The following is a 21335-nucleotide window of genomic DNA, read 5'->3' as shown; positions in this document are numbered from 1 at the left end:
TTCAGCTACATTTGCTTAGGCTCCAATGAAAAGCAGAATCCACATTATGTATTAGGCATAAGAATAAAATCATTGAATATGACAAATAAACAAAAAAAGCAATTTACAAAAAGAATGACTCAGCACTGTTAGGAACGCAATTTTGATTTTTTTTTTTTTTTTTGGTCTAGCATGAAATGCCCAAATCAATAATGGTTCTAATTTTGTAAAACATAATCTTAAATACTGCAAGAGTAGCAAAACCTCACTTCAGACTACCCAAAGCATGAATATTAAAACTAGCCTGGAATTAATCAGTGCTGGCAAAAGGCAACAGAGCTTACACTGTGCATTAGCAAGGCAGGAGACGGTGGGAGAAAAACGACTTGCTGCAGCCCAAGGCACCATTTGCAGGAGTCAGTTGGGAAAAACCTGTTGCAGCAGCAACACACTGATGTGGAGTGAAAGCTCTTTCAGCAATGGCAGATACCAGCATGCGATCGCACACCAGCACAAAGGCTGACCTGACCACTGAAATACCAGAGTACGGTAATAACGTTTTTGCACAAAAGGTGAAGATTTCCAAGACTTTCCCACTAACTCTGTTTTGTAGCAATGATAAAAGGTCTGATGGTCTCGAGCGCGGGGGGGTTGCAGGTATAGCAGTCCTTTATGCTGGCTTGGTGTTCGCTCTAAGGGCAACTCAAGCAGTGTCAGAAATTGGGCTTCCTTGGGATTTTGAGGGCAGAATGACTCCAGGAAGTGCTCTGCCCGCCGGGAAAGAGTCCCTCCAAAAAAATCCTGTTAGACCCAGGCTCCAGCTTCACTATAATGGTATTTTGCAGCTCTGTAACGTATGCAAAGTAATGATATGCAATGCAATATTTAGCACCCTTTATAATTGGGCATTCAAGCATAGCTGGCAAGACAATGCTCACCACTGCACTACAAAAGAGACAAGTGTTGGGGCATGCTGGCCCTGTGTTAGCGGGCTCCCTCCCTCCCACTTGGCACCATATGGGCCCCTTGGAGTGTTTTTGGGGAAGCAAAAGGAGGAAAAATAAATCTGCTCTCAGAAAACCCTTTGTCACAAGATACTTCTGCTGCTCATCCTGAGACACAGCTGAGCCGAGCTTCTTCTGTCTTACATAGCACATTAAACCTGAGCTGTTAGACAGGAGCTCAGGGCTGTTTTGAAACTGGTTTCTGTAAGCCCATATTAGGCTGCTTAGAGCCTTATCTAAACCAGGGCTCTGCTGGGTTCTGAAACAGGTTGTAGGATTTGTTTGACATCCTTCCAGGTGCAGAGGAACCCAAAATGCTTACAAAGCAAACACAGCCTCACTTTCCCGAGTCCACCTAAGATTATGACCAACACAAAAACTACACTAAGCAAAACGTATTTGGCCTCAGATGCCAACTGAACACTTATACCTGGAAGTTTAAATACTCTGATCCTGTTCCCTAGACCACTAAACCCCATCTGCTCCGTGCAAGATTGGACATCAGTCCTAACAAGTGTCCTGCAGCTGAGTAACTCCTTGTACAACCTGCACATAAATGGGAGAAAAGAGATGACATACTCATCATGAACTATGGTGGGGCCATCCCTTGTTAAGGCCTCTTCCTTGATTACATTGATAAGTTCAAAGGTACTGCTTATGGGAGCATCTGGGTTTGGCCATTTAGGACACTGAAAGTGGCGGACTTCCAGAACGTAGTCATCCTGCAATGAAAAACCAGCCTGGGCATTAGCTGCTTTAGTTTCACATTTATCCAGTCCAGGTAGAAAGAGGGAAGAGCCTCACTACAAACTGAAGAGATACCTTCTTCTTCCAAAGAGTTTATATAGAAAGAAGGCAGCAGACACACAGCTCTAGCATCTCTGTAAGAGTGAACACCCTAAAATAATGCAACTTTTAACAAAATGTTTAACTGATAAAAGATTTTGTATTTGAGTTCAGGACTTAGATCCCTATAAACCTTCTCTTAGAGCTCTTACAGCTCAGAAGTCAAACAAGAGAAGAGCAACCAAGGAATTCAAATTTAAAAGGGCTTGCAAACTAATGTTTTGCAGCAAAATCCAGCTGCAATCCCAATAGCAAACTAGAGGCAGGTTTATAGCTCAAAAGAAATGTGCTTAAGTAAAACCCCTTAGTTGAGACCCCCAAACAATTAAACTATATATGCTGAATTTTATAAGCAGAAATAGGACAATAAACCTTGGTGTACTTCACAAAGAATATTTCAATCTACTTGGGTGATTTCAGAATGAAAAACCAATGTCTTCACTTTCAAATAAGACAAACAAGTAACACTACGGTCTCACTACGTAGAGGAATCTACCTGGAAGTAGAAGACGTGAGAGGGAGAAGGAGCCAACAAGAATACCCTTCCCCTGTGAACAACATGCATGCACATGCATTTACAAGTAAATCCTTTTCAAAACTGTTTCTGAACTCTTCTTCTTCCATATTTAAAGGACATAAATAACATTTTGGTGAAAAGCCAAGACCCACATTTGGAGGTTTATTTTACCTGGGTAGCCTCAAGGATAAAGTCATGGATGATAATTTGCTCTTCATTAGAGAGGCACAGTCTGTCTTTGCTGATAAGGGTCACAGTAAAGGCCTCACAGTTCATGGATTCCTCACGACTTGGCCAGTACACAAACTCATCTTCTGCCTGGAGGAATGAAACAACACACTACTGCAGCTTTTCAGATACCTTGTGTGTGACTGAAAAATCCACTGGATCAAAAAATTGGTTTGATAAATAGAGATGATCAGGAGCTGACCCTTAAAAAACATTTCTGTCTAAAACAGATTTACTATTACAGTAGGCAGTAAGCCTGGCGGATCCTTCCTTCGTGTGTCCAAAAGCAGGTAACGTCTGCTTTTTAATTGGTTTCATAGGGAAATGGTTATCCTGGCTCACTCATACTTAACCTTTGTATTGTATCCCAGGCTTTGTCACCTCCTGCCTGCACAGTTTTGCATGAAAGTCAGATATTCAGTCAGATACTCTTTAGAAAAAACTCATTGACCTTTAAAAATTAATTGCTTATTATTTTTAACTTGTGTTTATTGTGGTCTAATCCAAAACTCAGTGTCTGTGGGTCAGGTCTAGGTAGAAGACTGATGGATACTTGTGTAGGGCTTGAATTTTTAGGAGTGAGGGGAGGAGCGAGGAGGAAGGAAGAAACCCAAATACTCTTAGCCTTGAAAAAACCACTGGCTTAGCTTAACGCAATTTCTCCAGTAAAACTCCTCTACTGAAGGGACGCTGTAAAATCTCATTGAGACTATGAATGGTAGAAGCAGCTCAGTGCTGAAGTAGCCTAACTGACAGGGTGTAGGTCACGTACTGTCAAAACTATTAAAAAAATAACTGTGCCTTCCTAATTCACTGTAGAGAAAGAAAATTAGGCTCTGTAACCACATTCATGCAAAGCTTGTTTCTCCTCCTGGCTTCAAGGGTCTACTGCCCCTGGAGCGTAAGCACAGAAGCTACCCTGGCAGCATGCACAGCACTGCACGCCTGCATCTCTGAACAACCTCTGCTTTACTCATGAGAAAACAAGAGCTACGAACCCACTCATCCTGCTGTGCCATGAGCCAGATGTATTTTTGTGGGCCTGGAGCCTTCATGCACATGATGTGCAAGATACTGTTGACATTTGGGCCTTCAATTTTATTCTGAAAATTGGACTTAGGGTCCCAAGTCCTCTGAGCGCTTCGAAAATTCTGCCCTCTGCGTGCAGGGACGCCAGCAAGCAGTGCAATATTGCTGAACGCCGGGGAAGTGCCATGTCCCACCGAGTGACAGGCCCTCATGCAGCAGTAACGTGCATTATCATCTCGTCCTTTGGCATTACGCGTTCAGCACCTTGACACAGTCTCCGTCCTGTACCACCCCTCCTCGCCAGCCCACAGCCCACACCGAACACTGAGCCAATGCACGGATGCTTCTGACCTGCTGGCCACCTCCACCCCGGGAACAGTGAAGGTGAAAGCAGGGACCAGGCATCCTTGCAAAGGATGTGGCCAAGTCCAGCATTCCTCCTTTACCCTTTAATCACAATTGCTCTGCAGAGCTATTTCATGTACTTGTAAAGACAAGATCAGCCTCTTCATTTCCACCTGACACACTTTCATTTCATTAGTGCTTTCTGATTCGATCGGATTTCTCTGAATGCTCTTCGCCTTGCAGTGCCTGCAATCCCTTTCATCGCGCCGCACACAGGAAGCGTATCGACTGCTGCCTCTTTAGTAGCCCCTCATGAGTGCTATTGTCCTGCTGTAATGAACGTGGTTTCTCTCCCACTCTCAGCTACAATCGTCTATTCACCTCAGTGATGCGTGCATGAAAAAACGAACCGTTTAGTTTTAATCTCTTTCAACGCACCCTCTTGAGACGTGCTAGTAAATCTGGAAGTAGTGATTAGCACTTCACCTGTGTCTCCTCCTCTCTCTGTCTCATTATTTCCACTTAAATTAACATACATGTTTGCTTTTTACTTTCATCAAAAATAGCATTTGTAACCTTCCACAGCCGTAGTCTTGCATGGCCTGAGCCTTAAGGCTCCCAGGCAAACTGTGACTATCTTACTGTCCCTGCTTCGTATTTCTGCTCCTCTCAAAGTCCTCACCCATGGCCCTGGCCAGCCAGTAACCTCAGTGCCTTGCATCCCACCAGCCCCGCAGCCCTCAGGACCTTGGCAGAGGTCGTCATCACCGGTGTGCTGCCTGTGAGCACTGTGGCCCACCCAGCTCTGGATGTCTTTCCCAGGGGTGAGGGGAGAAGGGGACAGCAAAAAAGCACCCCCCACATCTCGGAACTTGTCTTTTTGTAGCAAGCTTATGGCAAAGCTTGAGAAGGTGGCTCAAAAATGGGCTTTTGCTTTCAACCAGAAAACAGCCGTAGGATGTAACCAAGTGCCCCTACGCTGGTGCCCTGCTTGGCTAAGCGACTGCGGTACAGCGCGGGGAGGGACACGTTTAACTCACCAGGCTCTGGTTGTCCGGCAGCATGACGATGATCTGTGCGTTGTGGTCCCAGATCATTCGCCAGAAGTCTTTAGTTGTATGTGGCAGCGGATGTTGGGTTATGATGAACTCGTTACTCCTGTAGTATCCCTTTTGCAGCAAAACAAACCACACAGTTACTTACTGCCTTCAATTCTTTTAAAGCATTCATTTCATCTTTGGGGACACATAATGACCCTATTTCATTTTATTCCACAATATTTTCACACAGACTATAATTTTATAACTCCATTTCCATTCTACAGGTTCCCTGTTGTTTTAATTTACTTTAAGTCCCAGTATTTATTTGGCTGTATCTCATGGAAATACACATTCCATCTAAATGCATCTTGTATTTAATTTTTTTAGGCAACAATCTTTAATAAAACACAGTTAATAGCTTTACATTATGGGGAAGGTGTTAAAATCTCATCTGTTAATACACAGCCATTACATACAGAATTAAGACAATTATAGGCATCTGGTATTTAGCACCTTAGAATTGATTTTACTTTGTAATTAGGTGTTGGCTTCCTCACCATGATATAAGAGGCATTAATGTAATCTGTTCCTTTCATTCCAGGCAGCGGTGCCAAGCCCACTCTAGCACGCTCAGCTATAAGATTAAAAAAAGACAGAGAAGAAAAAAAAATAGAAGATCAAAGTCTGGTCATGGCACAATGCAGAAAGTAAGAATTTCTCAGACGTTAACAAACCAAACAGTGTGCAGCTCCCATCTCCCACAGGAGCAGGCCAGCACTTTAACAGCGTTAAAGCATTGCCTGCTAACACAGGATATAAAAGAGAATGTTGCACAATATTCCCACAAGGACAAAGTAATTTCAGGAATCAAATTTTACTATAGCAAAGATTTTCACAGCAGGCTGAATTACCAAATAACAGTATATGCAGTGATAACATGGGATTTCAGGTAATACTTGACTGTAGTTCTCCATTTGTCTCCAGCAGCACACAAACCCAGCTGATTTATTTTGTTTTCCCTTCCACTCCGTAGCGCTACCATCACTCACTCCTCCCAGCTGGAGGGTGAGATAACCTCCAGAGGCAAACCCCTTCCCTAACGGGTAATCACCCAGAAGCATGTGTGTGTTCTTCAGCAGATCTATACTTCTCCGTGTTTGAGGGCTGGGTTCAACAACATCCTCAAACCAACTGACAGGCTCCAAGCGCCAAACCAAAATCACTGCAGCTACGTGACACAAAGTGCAAAGCTGTATAGACATTTCTGCCCCGTTCACATTTGTTTTTGAGATATATCCTGATGACTTCCCTTTTTATTAACAAACTTCATGATGGACCGTATCTGCGCCATTATTACTTTGTGCTGGCTTGGCTATCCTCTGTCCTGTATGTCCTGTACTCCGGGTAACATGTTGGGAATGATGCTGGTGCAAAATCTTACCGCTTGGCAACCATGCACAGATTCCATATTAATGACTGAAACTGTGGCCTCGGGCACTAAATACTCTCAAATCTGGGGAAGGCTCACACGTAGAAATTGAGTATAGTAGCTGAATTACAAACAACTTGTGCCAATCACACTGGGAGGCGTCACCTGAGCTGGGAGCGGTATCAAAGTAATTCTCTCAGTATTCCATAGATTTATCCCCTACCTAATTATTCAAATTCTTAAGTGCTTCAAATTAACATTTCACTTGGACAGTATATCTGGCTGATACTGTAACTCTTTTCTTTTGTTCAGTTTCATCAGGGTAATTCTGAAAGACAAGACAGCTTGGTCTGAACAAAAGATTACATTTCTCCTTCCTAGTGGCTATGCCTTTTCATGCGTAACACCGGGAGAATTCAGTACAAAAAGTTATGCTAGTCAGTAATCAAACTGAAGATGTGATCTTACACGGCACAACTGATGAGTTCCTGTTCTTCTCTTTGTTGCAGTCTTTCTGAGCACTGAAGCATTCCACATATTTTGCATTACATTGTGTAACGAGCTGAAAGAGAATAAAGTAGTAAGTCAGTCCTTACAGCGCTCTAAATGAAGAGAGAGGTTTCTTTGCCAACTCCTGCGAAGATGCAGCAGTAGAAGAATAAACTGCATTGTTAAACTTGTTTAAAGTACTCAAGATGCCAGTGGAAATCATCCTTTTCATACAACATGTTTAATGGATAAAAAGATCTCTGCAGCTCTCAGCTTCGAAACACCCTGAAAATGAAGTTCCATCAAAATGTATTTTCACAGAACACTACGTTTAGTTATCTTTGAGAGTATATTTCAGAGACTCGCAGATATGTTCAGTCAGAAGCAAGTCTCAAGGAAGAAAAGCTGGAAAAATAAAACAACGACAAAACTTTTATGTTTTCGTCTAAAATAAAAGCCAGATCATTCCTGCAGCATGTCTTCGGGGAACCCACCACGCCGGCATCTGAGATCCGAGGCCGTGGGTGACATTCTCTGGTCTGCCAAGTTCATTCTGGGCTGCTTATGAGGCACAAAGAAAATTCAGGGAGGCAGATTTGTATTTGAATGCTCCCTCAGTGTACGGGGAAACTCTACCAGAGCAAAGAAGGTGAAGGTGGCTTTTTCATCCCCTGCACTAGCAACTCATTACTCAGCACATTTTACTCTAAGATGGTTGAATGTGAACTACTGTACCAGGGCATGAGCACAAGTTATTTTCTGCCGGCTCTGTGGTAGCAGCAGAAACGAGAGAAAGATTTAATAATTGTTGCTGGTCATGTCCCAGTTTCAAATGCACTCTAAACAAGATAGCACTTAACTCATCTACGTACTGGCATAAGCCCCATTAGAAGTTATGGGGTGTCTAAATACCTGTGCAACGTTGGCAGAGAAAGTAATTGCTGAAAACGGCACTTAAGTTTTTGAAATTTTGCCATGAGTCATCAGAAAACATCTTTAAATGTATAATTTAGTATTGTTTGTAAAAGTGCAACACTTTTTTTTAATACGAAATCTTTTTCTCCTGCTGCATTTTGTGTGTGCATGGGCACACTTACGCTTGTTTCTTTAAATAAGTAATTAGGCATCTGGAATGTCTTGGCTGATGGAGAAGTACTGAGATTTCTACAAGTGAATTCAGGGAAGAGCCTGTTCATTTTTTGAATAGCTTGGCACCTGGTATAATTTAACAGTTTCAGTTCCTTAGGTAGTTATTAACTGAGTGAGTTTAGCCGTGAAAACAGATGTCGCATATAATCTTCTTATGGTACATAGTCTCACAAAATATTTTTAAATGCATCAAATAAAATGCAGTCAGAAAATCTTAGGTTTCAAGTAGGAGATCTGGGCAAAAAAATTTACTTTGGCCAGGATGAAAGCAGCTATGACATAGCAGGGAAAAGCAGCAAGCATAGTTGTTAGCAATGAGAAAGGCATATTGTGTTTTCTGGTCTTAAAACATTTTCAGTTCTTCATCTACAGTGCTGACATAGTAGGTGGTGCCAGGAACCTCATTTCATGTCTTTCTCCATATATATGCTTGAGAGCCGCGGTTTGGAGGAAGACTTCCAGCCAAGCTAACCACAGACGCAGGAACGTCCAAGCCCCCCTTGGGAACAGGGAGACCCGCAGCACACTCCAAACCAGTGCCCATGTCCCTCTTCTCACCTCTGACTTCAAGAGCGTTAGTGCTGATTTCCAGCACTGTAGCTAAGACTGTCGAGGACTGAACTTCTCAAGATGCTGTGCTGTGCTAATCAAGTGTTCTGGTTTGGGTTCTTATCTACGACAACTGACAGTGAAGACAGGCCATACAAAAGAGAGTAGGGAAATGAAGTCCCTCTGGATGGCAGTGATAAGCCTTACCTTGAACTGTTTTTCTAGTCGCGTCTTCCCTCCTATGCCAGGTATGAGGATGCTGTTAACATAACTATGCAGCTGGTTTGCAGATACTTCAGTCTCCTTCCCGAGGATGGCTTCCAACAAGGCATCATGAATAAAAATGTACTGCTCCTAGAAAAACAACAGCATGTCACGTAGGCACTTGGAATAAACTAAACTGCTGGCTTTAACTGAGGGGTAGAGCACACTAAAGGAAAGGGTGTGCAAAACAAGCCACCCATGCAAATACTGCCAAATCCAGAATAAACATTTACAAGCATAGCACGTACAACTCTGAATAAGTCAAAAGCAAAATCTGAAGTTTCTGGTCTAGAAAAAGAGAGACATTCCAATGCAAAAAACGCCTGGTGATATATTCAATTTTTACAGGGATGCAACTGAAACATCCATTTTCTTTTTGATTACAACATAAAAATAAGCATGGCTTTAAATTCAACCCCGCTGCAATCTTTACCTCTGTCTGGACGAGGTAGTTGCGCTGTGTCCTGATATGTTTCAGGAAACCCAGGACATTAACTGTGCTTTTGTCTTTTATCTGTTGCAGCATACTGTCTATCACAATGTAGGTACCAGTTCTGCCAACACCAGCACTATAGAAGACATAAGAGAAACCCATGTAATACAGCTGGATGAAAGTAAATGTTCAAAACAGCAGAAGAGAACTAAGCAAATATTCCTGTTCACAGACTTTCACTTCCCTGCTAGCCCCAACCATGAAAGTTTCTAAACAAAATGTTTTGGTTTTCTGGGAATGTTACCAGGTATATATTTAATGATCTGACACTTGGCTGTCCTGTCTCCACTGCTGTTGTTACTGGTGTTGGCTAGAAGAAGCCATACAGAGATCCACCCTATGCCAAACTGCTGCTATCCCGGACCACCAAGGTTGCTCCAGGCTGTGGGGCTGCCCTGGTTGGCAGGTCTTGAGGTAAGGCTTAAGCTTCACAGTGGAGCTGTAATCCTGCTCTGGAAATGCAAGTGGTACCAGCACTACAGCAAGGTGTAAGAGGGGATTAATCCTGTGGAAGCAGGACTCCTTAAAAAGGAGGAGGGTGTTCCTGGGCCCAACTCAGAGGGAGGAGAGGGGAACTGTTCAGAGCTTCTCAATTTGTGCTCAGGAAGGAGCTCTAACCCCCATCATCCTCTCCTTTTCACTATGGTGCTGTACAGCCCCCTTACACACAGTGATGAAGACCACATCCCTTAACTCATTTAGGGGAAATCCTCTGTTGACGGCAAGTGCTGGTGAATGTGAATGTGGTTCGGTGGCAATCACATGCCCAGGTGTCCCTGTATTCACATGGTTGCTTGCCAGCAGAGGTGATCCTGCCCCGGCCCACTCACTGAACAGGCACGCTGGCTACAAACAAGCTTCGAACAAGGAACTGCACAACCACATCAGTGCGATGCTCAGCAGCTCAGACACAGGGTTTTGCTAATGCAACTGGGAAGCTTTTGCATTGGAGCTGTCTTAAGATGTAGGTAAAGCGAGCTCGTGTACACCTGCGCTCCATGGGGCTGGCACACTCCGTCTGTGTTAGTAACTTACGGCGTTTGTCTTAGCTGGCATGTAAAAGCACATGCTGTGCACTAGGTTCGCTTGCCATGAAGTAGTTAATCACACCCATCGTACCTGCAGTGCACCACCACTGGTCCCATGTCCGGGGTTCTGGCTGCGGAGGATCTCCTAACGAAGGTTAGCACAGGCAGAGCGTACTCCGGCACACCCATGTCAGGCCACTGAGTGTAGTGATACTGAATAACCGTCCTCTCGTTCTGCCGCCCTTTGGGGTTTCCTTTCTGACCCTGTGTGCAAAGTGTGCGCAGAAAGAAGAGAAAGATTAGAGAAGAGAAGCATGGAAAGATACTCAATCCTGTTGGCTTGCTCAGCTGAAAAAGTGCTGGACTCTAACAGAAGAAATCTTCTGCAGCTCTGCCTCCTGCTAGGTGGAGACAGAGTTCAAGGAAAAATACATGTAGGAACAGGTAGTAACAGCAATTACTGTGACACCAAAGCAGCAGTGAACTTGAGAAAATACAGGCTAAACCTTTCACCAGGTTCCTTGTAATCCTGGCTTTGCTTACTTATTTCCCATCCACCTGCTACTTCAAGTTGCCTGTGCAAATGTTAAGTTTTGCTCCTGTGTGCCTTGCATCCTATGCAAGCCAGGAGGCATCTGGATGAGAAGAGGAAGGCTTTACTCACCTTTTTCATCTTTGTGTTCCTGACTGTAAAGCGGCGCACAGTGTAGCAGGCATGAATGTTTGTGCTCTTCAGCGTGACGATTATGTTGCCATACTCCTCGCTGTTCTCTGATGGCCAGTACTGATCGCATTTTCTCTGAACAAAAACATGGTTGGGTGAGTTGGCTGCTGCTTTACATTTGTTTTTAGAGCATTTAAAAAAAGTGAAATCCTGGCTAGCTATGTAACCCCTTGTTATGCTAGTTATATATTATACATCAATATATATAATCCTAAACCATTTAAAAACAAATTCTGCCCACGTGATTTGGGGAGGTGGTAAGGAGGAACTGCTAACAAACTAGAAAATTTCTTACTCTTCCTTTTTCAACAAGGTTTGTGATCATGACAATGATTCCAGTATTTTGTTCCCAAATCATCCTCCAGAAATCTTCAAAGGTAGACTTTAAAGGTCCCTGGGTAGCAATGTAGGCTTTTGCTTTGTTGTAACCCTTCAAAGAAAACCATAATGCCAAGTTAGATGAAAGCAGACATATTAATATTTTAAAGGTAACAAAAAAAGAGGAATTTGTAGCAATATTATCAGGTGAAGTTGGAAAACACGACCACTTCACAAGTGGCAATACCTCCTCCTTGTGGAAGGATTCAGAGTTAGAGAAGAAAAAACAATTTAAACAACTTACATCGACATAATTAGCATTAATGTAGTCACTGTGCTTAGAATCTTTTCCTGGTAAAGGCCTTAGCTTCACCCTGCTGTGATCATCTGCAGGATAAAGAACAGAGCAGAGAAGCGTTAAGGAAACACAGTGCAGAAACGCAGGTAAGCATCCCATTTCCTAGGCATGGGAGTAGCCCTTATTAATACATGGAAGAAATTAGCCTTGGATTGGAGTCCAGAGGGAGATGGGAGTAGCTGTTCTTGGTCATCTGCTCATGGTAGCAGGTCCCCAGGCTTCACATCCCTTAAAGTACATGGTTCGTGCTGGGACGGCTTCTCTTTAAAGGACAGTGGAGCCTCAGGAGCAAGATCTCTAGTATCGTGCCCATCACACAGTGTAGCGTGATTCAAAGAACCAGGGCACCCCACAGGGCTGTGTAACCGCATGCAGAGACACCGGCTCAGCTCTCGCAGGCAGTAAAGCTGCCTTTGCTTGGCTCAGGGTCTGAGCTCATTATCCTCCGCTCGGTGCTGGGCTCAGACAGCTCTACTGGCTCTGGGAACTGAGTGAATGTCCTCGCTCCTTCACCACCCTCATCACACCAAGAGGACAGACTTTAGGTCACACTCTTTAGCGCCTCTTTGTCTTCCACCCAAATGCTAGACTTCTGGCTTAAATCAGAAAAAAAGGGCAATCCTTCTCCTGCTTCTAGGCAGCAGCATTGGGCTGGGAGGTGCTTCCGACACATGCAGAGATAAGACACCTGGGCTAACTTTAAGCATGAAGAATCTGGTTTCAGTTGCATTCCTTGAACACCAATGGAAAGAGAGGTTCCTCCAGGGGCAATCTGGAGGACTGAAGTGCCTGCTCCAATTCTCCTCCAATGGTACTTCTCTCTCTGTGCCTAGAGGGACCAGACATCTATGTCTACAATCAGAGTTGGGACAACCGCAATGAATCCCCTTGCCCAAGGCGACACAGCAAGTCTTTTACAGGTCTGGGAACCGGTCCTCAGCCGACACCTCAATTACTTCTGAGAATCTGTTAGAGACACACATTTCCTTCCTATGCCATCAAAACCATTCAAGATTTACTGCAATGTTTATGAACATCGTGAACTTCTTATCAGTGGCTCTCCATCTTTGTTCCTAAACCACAGTGACTGCTGCATCTGCCAGTCGTGCCACATCAGAGAACGATATGGAAAAAGTTACCGCATTTCCATCCCAGACCTGCAATAATTTGCATTCTAGAGCAGCATCCAGATTTGCAGTTCTCAGAGGAATACAGGCAAAGCCTGCACTGTGCTATGAAGATCACTGTTCATCCAAGTTGTACACACAGCTGAAGCAGTTTGAAATACAGCAGATACATTCTGTAAGATTTAGCACCTTTGGGATTATAAGGGAATCCCAGGGATCATCAATAAAACTCTTTGCTCCACCATGCACTTCCCGTAGGCCAGTTTTCAGACATTAGTGGGCAGAAGAGCTCTGATCATCAATTTATCCCAGTTATTCCACCACAAAATTTCATACCAAACTGATACTTCTAAAAGTACACTTGGAACATCAAACTGCAAAATATTTTAAAGCAAAAGCTGGAGTGAAATCCTGGCCCCAGAGAAGTCACAACCTCCACTGCCTTTAGTAGGGAAATGATCTCCCAGCCCCACTTTCACATGTTTATTAATTACTGGGCAATAATGTATCTTGAAGCCACCTGCCTTTTCCACTCACACAGGCACACTGCGAGAGGAGAGTGCCCTTTCGGGCTGATTCATTGTGCTTACGGCCAGTGCTTACTTACAGGCTAGGATGTTGATGTATCTGTTCTTGTGCTTGTTGTCAGGGTGGTTGGAATGCTCTGCAGTGATGTTCATGTCGGCCGTACAGCGCTGCACTTCCTAGGCATAAAAATTATTTGAATGGAAAATGTGTCAGTCCAAAAAATTTAAGCTTTATCTCCTTTTGCAACTGCTCACAGAAACCATGTTTACTATATCGATACCTTAATTGCTGGACTGAACACAAAGTCCTTCAGTATTGTCCTGTATGACATGGTCTGTCTGCTTAAACCGAGCCGCGTTAGCGGCTCCCTGGGGTGCGGTTCTGCTCCTCTCCACAGACTTGGTGACAGACGCACTTTGGGCACCCTGAGGGCCAACTGTCCCCTCTGGCCAGCAGACCATCCATCTTCTAAACTGCGTCTCCTGTGATGCCCCACTCTGTCCCCTCTTGGGAAGGGAAGGCAGAGTCCCTCAAAGGCAAGAGTGGCCAGTGCAGTGTAAGAAAATAAGCACAAAAACCACTTCAATAGAAGCCTTTGACTGCTGGACAACTTATCTGCTTATAACCTCTCAAAACAGGGTTTCTGACATTTAAGTTTGGCACTGACCTTTTGTTAGTTCTCTGCAGAGAGTTGCCTTTTATAAAATATAAATAAAATAGATCTCTGAAGATAACAGCGAGTGCTTTAAATACCACTGCTTGGACACTGATTAACAGCCCACGATATAGTAGAAAAAGATTAGAGGTTGTATCCATGTATATATACATTTACAAAGCAGAAAGAGGCCAGGCTTGCCAAGGTGTTCATGAAGCTAGAGATGCAGATTTCTGTCTAGTTGAGGCGGTAGGTTAGATACCTAATTCCCATTGCTTTTTTTTTTCAGTTCTTAACCTACCCCGTACTTACACTGTCCAACAACAGAATACAAAGCTATTGAAATGGGGCAATGGAGGGTCTTTTCTCAATTCCCCTTGGCCATACTGTCTTAGAGAGTTACACACTTCAGAGACTGTCTTGCAAACCGAATCACTAAAACCCATGCACAATACCACCTCCAAGATATATTTTTTTTGTATCTATTTAACCACAATCTTTCTAAAAAAGCTAAACCCCTTTTTATCACTAGCATAAATATGCTTAGTTTTAAAACAGATTTTTGAAAAATATATCAATGTTTGGAGTTTACAAAGTTGTGGAAGAAACTATATTTATTCAAATCTTTTGCACGTCCCAGAAATCACGCCAAACAGAACCAATTTCCCCCAAGGATACATGGGGAAGTGCCAAATTACTTTGTACTTCAGGCTTTAAAAATAACAGTATAGAACCTGCCTAAGAGGGAAAGTCATTAGGAGCTCACAGCTGCTACAAAGATCACGAGCTAAGTGACAGAGAAAAATTATCAAGAGAAATGCTATACAAACAGCAGATGTAACAGAGTTCAGCATTATGCCGACATTTCACAAAGGACTTGCATAGCAATTTTGATATCTTCCCCAGCATTTACATTTTAAAAGTGCGAAGTATACTAAAACCTTGAACATTTTATAGCTTTTATATCCACATGACACTCCCCAATAACAACTGCTTCTCTCTCTCTCCCCCCTCCTTCTCCATAGGGAGAGACATACTACATTCAAGGAGATGAGCTGAGCAAAGACAAAGAGGAATCAAGCAAAATTCTCAGCTGGCCCTAATAGAATTTTCATAGTTCCATTTCTATCACGGAAATAAAAAAACACATTAAAGTGTGCGCTTCCCCTAATTCTGCCTGTCAGCTCCAGTAAGCAAGGGACTTCCGATTCCACAATGGGCAGGATCAGTTCAGCCGAAGTCGTAACAGGAAAAGCAGCATTACTTACATATTAGGTTGATTTAATGTAATTTCATTTTACCTTTTTTTGCATTTAGAAATCATATAACATCACTGCTGTACCATTGTAGGTCACTCCTAAAAAATAACCCCCCCACTTCTGAAAAGCCTCACATCAAACCCTACATCCCTGCATCACTACAAAATTCTTTTTAGAAGTTATTAGCATTGTAACATTTATGCCAAATGCTGCAGAATTTAATACAGATGAATCCAATAAGGTTCTGTGGAGAATACTCTAAAAAGTTATAGAATTTAATAGGGAATTACCTCCCTGCTAAGGAATTTTCTCTGACAGTTTAAATACTACATAGTAAATGTATCACTTTCTATTAAATTCTATAGGATTTTTCCATAAGGGAATTGTTGGTGAGGTTAATCATTTTAATTAACCTTTTTATGTTGATGCTGACTGTTTTCTCAACTGTACATGTTCCCAGCTGGCCAATATAAAGTTAATAGAAGAGGAAGATTAAGCTAAGATGGTGAAAAACACAGCAAGGGAAAAGAAGGTCTGACGCTGTGAGAGCTGATCATCTGAAAATGGCTTTTCTTAACACATAACACTCTAAATGATTTTTAATACTCTGGAAAGCTGCTATAATGGCGGATTCCTATGCCTGCACACTGCAAAAGCATAGCAAAAGGAGACTGTCCAAGAAAAGCTTCCCCCTTGCCAATGCGCCTCCACTATTTTTGTCTTTTTAAAATTCAACATAGAACAATAAAAGGCCATTTTGTCTTCAGCTCCCTGTTCCCCCGCCCCAGTCCAGGACTCAACCAACGCTTGCGACCGTTGAAGCTGTCGAACAAGAAGGGGCCTGAGGACATCCTCCAGCTCTGGGTAGGCACCAACAATATTTGGCTGTGCTGCACGGACGGATCAGGTTGAGAGCAGAGGGCGGTTATCTGTGCTCTCTTACCCTCCTGTGTTCATTTCTCCAAATTCTAGTAGCAAATTACTAAACCACAGGCTCACCCCACCAGACAGTAAGGCGTAAGTTAACATTCCTTTGTTATTAAAGTCAAGTTGGTTGTCTTTCATCAATGCGCAAAAAGCTGCAAGAAGACAAGACCAGTTGCAGCCTGTTATCTGTGCCTCTGTTCAGAGTATTATTTACCCTTTGGCAGAAGAGGACAGCCCGGTGTTAACAAATATCACCCTGGAGAAAGTTCCAAAAAGTCACCATCCTAATTATGCCATTTTACCACATATATGTATATTACATATTTACTTTCCCAGCATTTTCCGTTGCTTATGCAATGAACACCCTGAGATTTCTAAACCTTACTGGCTACCAAATACTTTGTTTGCATTTAAAACATGACCATGATTATATTATCATTACAACTTAAGTTTGCAGGCTGGCCACCAAGGTCAGGTCTGATACCAAGCTGCTCATCACAGCCTAAACGGCCTCCTCTCCGATTAGCACAGAACTGCTACAGGCACCTTGGAGTAGGACAGACAGTGTCCATATCACCACATCCATAATTCATCCACAAACTTTTCAGCTCTAGAGTCTTTTCTTTGGCTTTCCTTAATCCCGCTTAGTCTCTTCCACTGGTGGCTGGCTAGCACACTGCTGCGCTTCATGTTTAACTTCGCCGAACACATTACTGTCCAAAGATGAATGGATACAGGCTCTTATTCTGTCCTTTCAACTTATCATTGACAACCCAAGAAACCAAAGTACATGGTTTCAATGACCGTTAGTTACTGTAAAAAGTGTTCTAGTCTATGCTATTATGGCTAATTTACCTTTTAATTATATTGTCCATGCTAATGCTAATTGGAATTTGATACACCCAGGTTTAACGACCCATTTTCATTGCCTTTCTGAAACAAGTTACAGATTAGTTTCTTCTAAACTTCAAAGAATTTCCATTTAAGTGTAAAATCAAACTGCTCCAGTATCGTGCCGGCAATATAAGGTTCTGAGCAAGAATTTTTTGCTATGGTGACTGAGCAGGAACTCGGTCTCTTGATTTGGCCTTATGCAGTGCTGCTGTTGTTTCCCATTACTTCAGTCTGATGTCCTAGCAGGGGCTGAACTGTGAAAGCCTATGAATAGCAATGAGGAGGAATCATGAACAAAGAAAAGATCCCAATCTGAAGGACTAAATTAGAGAACATCCATAGCTCTGTTTTGATACAATTGTGCTATTTTTCAGCATGAAAGCAGCTAGTTCATCCACCCCTAAAATAATTTCTGACCTATTATTTTAATCCCAAATTAGAGAATTCTGTGGTAGTGCTCTTGCTGTTTGTTTTACCACAGCAAACATGAAGACAGCATACCAACAGAGACAGCAGACAGTATTTGAAGATATCCCACAGGAATAGTGTAGATTTTTCCAATAATTTAGCACTAGTATAAACTCTCTGACGGCACTCAAGAGAGAGGTGAGCTGGAGACAGCCTAGAAAGAAGGGGAAAATAAACAAACCAAAAGGACTCAACACGGGAATAACAGTGGAGGAATCATGAATAGATAGCTAAAAATTCATGTAAATGAATGAGAGAGGAGAGGATGGTGGAGGACTGTTTGTTTGCGGTATATCCTGCCCTTCATTAGGCAAGGAGGTGTCAGAGCCTGCCTCAAACCGTGCATTGTCCGAGCGGGGGCTTCCAGGCAGAAACTTTGGGTATGGCTGCGGTGCTATGGTTAGTAACAGAAAGCCCAGATATCTGAACTTCTTTTATTGTTTCTCTTCAACTTTACCTCTTAATTCACAATGCCAACTTCTTAGGGTAGGTCAAGCGGTGAGATAAGAATTGAGAACTCCAGGAAGACCCTCTTCTGCAGCAATCCTTCCTCCTCCAGCTTCACAGTGCTGCTGTCCTTTGGTTTCAGTACAGCAATGCACAGGCTGAGAATACCTCTAATTATGCCAGTTTTGGGCCAGGGTTATAAAACATTTCCCAGTGCAGTAATGTCTGCTAGCAGCATGCTTTTGAAATAGCATCTTTCTACTGCCAAATTCCTTGGTGTAGCTGCAGTTATAAGCATGTGTCTGGTGTAAGCTGTGTCTAATCTGTAAGGGATGCCAGTATAACTACACAGCGTTTTTAGTGTCTCAAGAAATGTGCAAAGTGCAGCGTTATCTGTCTTCAATGCAGCCCTTCGCTAGAGAATAACATTCTGAGGTCACCGGTTAAAAAGAGCTAGTGACCCCTGCCCCAAGCAGCAGCAACCATGAGAATAACGTTAGCAAATCCCTGCCACATCGCTGAAGATACAGATTTATGTTATTTTCTTACATTTCAGGACATTTAGAAGAAGGTGCCGCTGGAGTATAAAGATATTTTCAATTTATGTGATGAGGGAGCTAGACAGCCTGCCTCCAAGTTCAGCGAGCCTGTTCAGACTCCAAATTGGCAATGAATCATTACACTCACACGGCCACAGGCAGGAGAGGTCTGCGGAGATTGCATTCACCCACTCTAATCGCTCCCGCAGCAGCACTGACCAGCCCACTCCAGAATTAGGGAGGAGGGAAATAAAATTGTCTGATCTCAGAAATCCAAATACTGCATTATACTATAAAAATTCACAGTTAGCTTTGGGGAAGGAGGGTGATTTCTTGGCTTAGTGTTCCTTTTGTAGAGCAAAAGGACACGACTACTCAAAAAACTTACTGTGTTATTCCAGTAACCAGTCAGGGGGAGGGAGTGAAAAGCTTTACCGTGGGAGGTGGCACTTCACACTCTTTTTGAGACAAGAATTTGGAGGGCACATGTCCTATATAGTCAGGCTATCGGGGGAATTGAAGATGACAAATGTGACATCAGTTTTTAAAATGAGATCCAGAAGGGATTTCAGGCACTACAGCCCACTAAATCTGACTTCTCTGTGGGGCAAACTGCTAGACGCTGTAATAAATAGCAGAGCTAGCAAACACCTGTGGAGAGGTCCCTGAAGAAGTCCATAGGTAAGAACAGTCTGGAAGATAATAGCGTATTTGATTTTCCAAAATGTTTGTGAAATGCCTCTCAGAAAACATCACTTTAAAAACTGATCTGTCTTGGAGCAAAAGGAAAACTCGCCTTGTATACCAACAGTTTAAAGGTGGGACTCACTGCCCGGGAATTATCAGTGTTCAGATTTCACCAGCGGGACCTTACAGGGACCTAATCTATTCATAAATGGACTGCAGAGGAGACAAAGTGTGTTTATGATACAAAATTATTCAGGATAATTAGAACAAAAGCTGTTTGCGAAGGGAAGCAGAACAATCTCGCAATACTGACTGGCTGAGTGATAAAATGGCAAATGAAATTCAATGTTGATAAATGCAAAGTGATGTACTTGGGAAAAACAACCCTAACTATACATACATACTGACAGGTTCCCAATTTGTATTGCCATTCAGTGATGAGACCTTGGGGTCACAGCTGATAGTTTTCTGGAGGTGTCAGCTGAGTGCTCAGTAGTTGTTAAAAAACAAATAGTATGTTAGGAAGGAGGAAAGTAATAGAAAACCAAACAGAAAACATCACTGTGCTCCCGCAGAACTCTGCAGTAAACCCGCTCATTAAACACTGTGCACAGTTTTGGCCTTCCCATCTCAAAAAGGGTACGGTAAAGGAAGGAAAAAAGGTACAGAGAGAACAAGTCATCATAAGTCTAGAATGGCTTCCTCAAACAAACAAATTAAATAGTTTAGATTTCTTCAGATTTGAAAACAGATGATTAAGGGGGAATATGAGGGAGGCAGACAGAATCATGTGAGGCATTCAAGTGAACAGGGATGTACTTTGTAATGCAAAAAAATAGCAGGCACAAAGAGAAGTTATTAGGCATGAGTTAAAAGTCCATTCTTGTGGAACAAATTGTAGAATTCAGTGCCATGGGATGCTTCAGACACCAGAATTCTAAAAGGGTTCAAGAGGCAATTAGAAATTTGTGGAAGAAAGATCTATCAAAGACTATTAAACATAATGATGCCAAGAAAATCTCTGGCTAGACAAGGAGTAGATATAATCTCTGGCTCAGGAAGCCTCTCAACCTCTGCTCAGTCTTGCCACCAAACCCTGCCCCAGCGCTGCCCCGTAAAAACGTGGTACCTCACCCTGTATGCCATAGCAAGAGGGTGCTGGAGCTGCCCGAGAGCAAGCCAAAAAACCTCCTTCTACTTTTTTCAGTATTAGGTTGAACAAATGCCAAGGTGGAATACGACGGGTTGTATCAGAGACCAGCATTGGCGATACAGGCTCGGGGACTTTATTTTAAAAAGCTATTTGTTGTTCAGTATTTGATTGGGCCTTATATTTCCAGTTTCTATCAAAAATTGAAAATTCATAGGACTCAAAGGAAATCTTAACAATTCGGTATATACAAGAAAGCCCAGCTATCACCAGACAATAAAGCTGGCTACTTGCACTGTGATTACACAAAGGGAATAAGAATTCATTTTGGATGTACTTTCCAAGGAAAAATTTGTGAGTTCAAAGGCGTTTTTTTCCTCTGCACTTAAAACGCTTCCTAAGCACATTCACAAAATATTTAGCTGTAATTACAGCTCATTTTAAGAGGAGGAGGGAGTATTCACACAATTTACTTTCAAAGGAATCTTCTTAATGTAAAAACCAATACAACCCCACAACATGCTGCCAAAAACACAAGAAGAGACTTAGGCCAAAAACTAGCACCAATGAATGGAGAGTGTTTACCTTCTACAGCGGGCAGGGTATGTGTGTGCCTAGCTTAGTCTTTCCTTTCACAGGTTCCACCATAAAACCTCCTGCCACAGAAATTTCTGACGAGATTTTTGATCCTTTTTTCCTTTAAAAAAATCCCATGCGCTGGCTATCTTTGGGAAGACTTACTTATTCTGCAGTATTGATCACGTTTTTGCAGCATCTCCTTGCCATCCTCTTCTCTCTTCTTTTTAGACGTAAAAAGCAGATTTTTTGTAAAAAGCCCATATGACTGCAGACCTAATACATCTTT

The 21335-nt window shown here is 42.7% G+C and overlaps 1 protein-coding gene across 1 annotated transcript in view; it reads right to left on the bottom strand.

Moving 5' to 3' along the window:
• PTPRG (protein tyrosine phosphatase receptor type G) overlaps nt 1-21335 on the bottom strand; it is a 416959-nt gene that overhangs the window by 7583 nt on the left and 388041 nt on the right. Inside the window, exons 16-27 of the mRNA XM_059823043.1 lie at nt 13524-13620; nt 11736-11818; nt 11409-11543; nt 11054-11188; nt 10481-10653; nt 9302-9437; nt 8812-8958; nt 6886-6979; nt 5546-5622; nt 4989-5117; nt 2518-2664; nt 1563-1705 (exon numbers count right to left, since the gene is read on the bottom strand). Of these exons, the coding sequence (XP_059679026.1) occupies nt 1563-1705; nt 2518-2664; nt 4989-5117; nt 5546-5622; nt 6886-6979; nt 8812-8958; nt 9302-9437; nt 10481-10653; nt 11054-11188; nt 11409-11543; nt 11736-11818; nt 13524-13620 (1496 nt within the window). The remainder of the gene's footprint in view (nt 1-1562; nt 1706-2517; nt 2665-4988; nt 5118-5545; nt 5623-6885; nt 6980-8811; nt 8959-9301; nt 9438-10480; nt 10654-11053; nt 11189-11408; nt 11544-11735; nt 11819-13523; nt 13621-21335) is intronic.

Source organism: Gavia stellata, chromosome 12 (genome assembly GCF_030936135.1).
Source record: "Gavia stellata isolate bGavSte3 chromosome 12, bGavSte3.hap2, whole genome shotgun sequence".
In the NCBI taxonomy this organism is placed as follows: domain Eukaryota; kingdom Metazoa; phylum Chordata; class Aves; order Gaviiformes; family Gaviidae; genus Gavia; species Gavia stellata.
The sequence above is the reverse complement of the archived record's forward strand: the minus strand, read 5'-3'. Positions and strand labels throughout refer to the sequence as shown.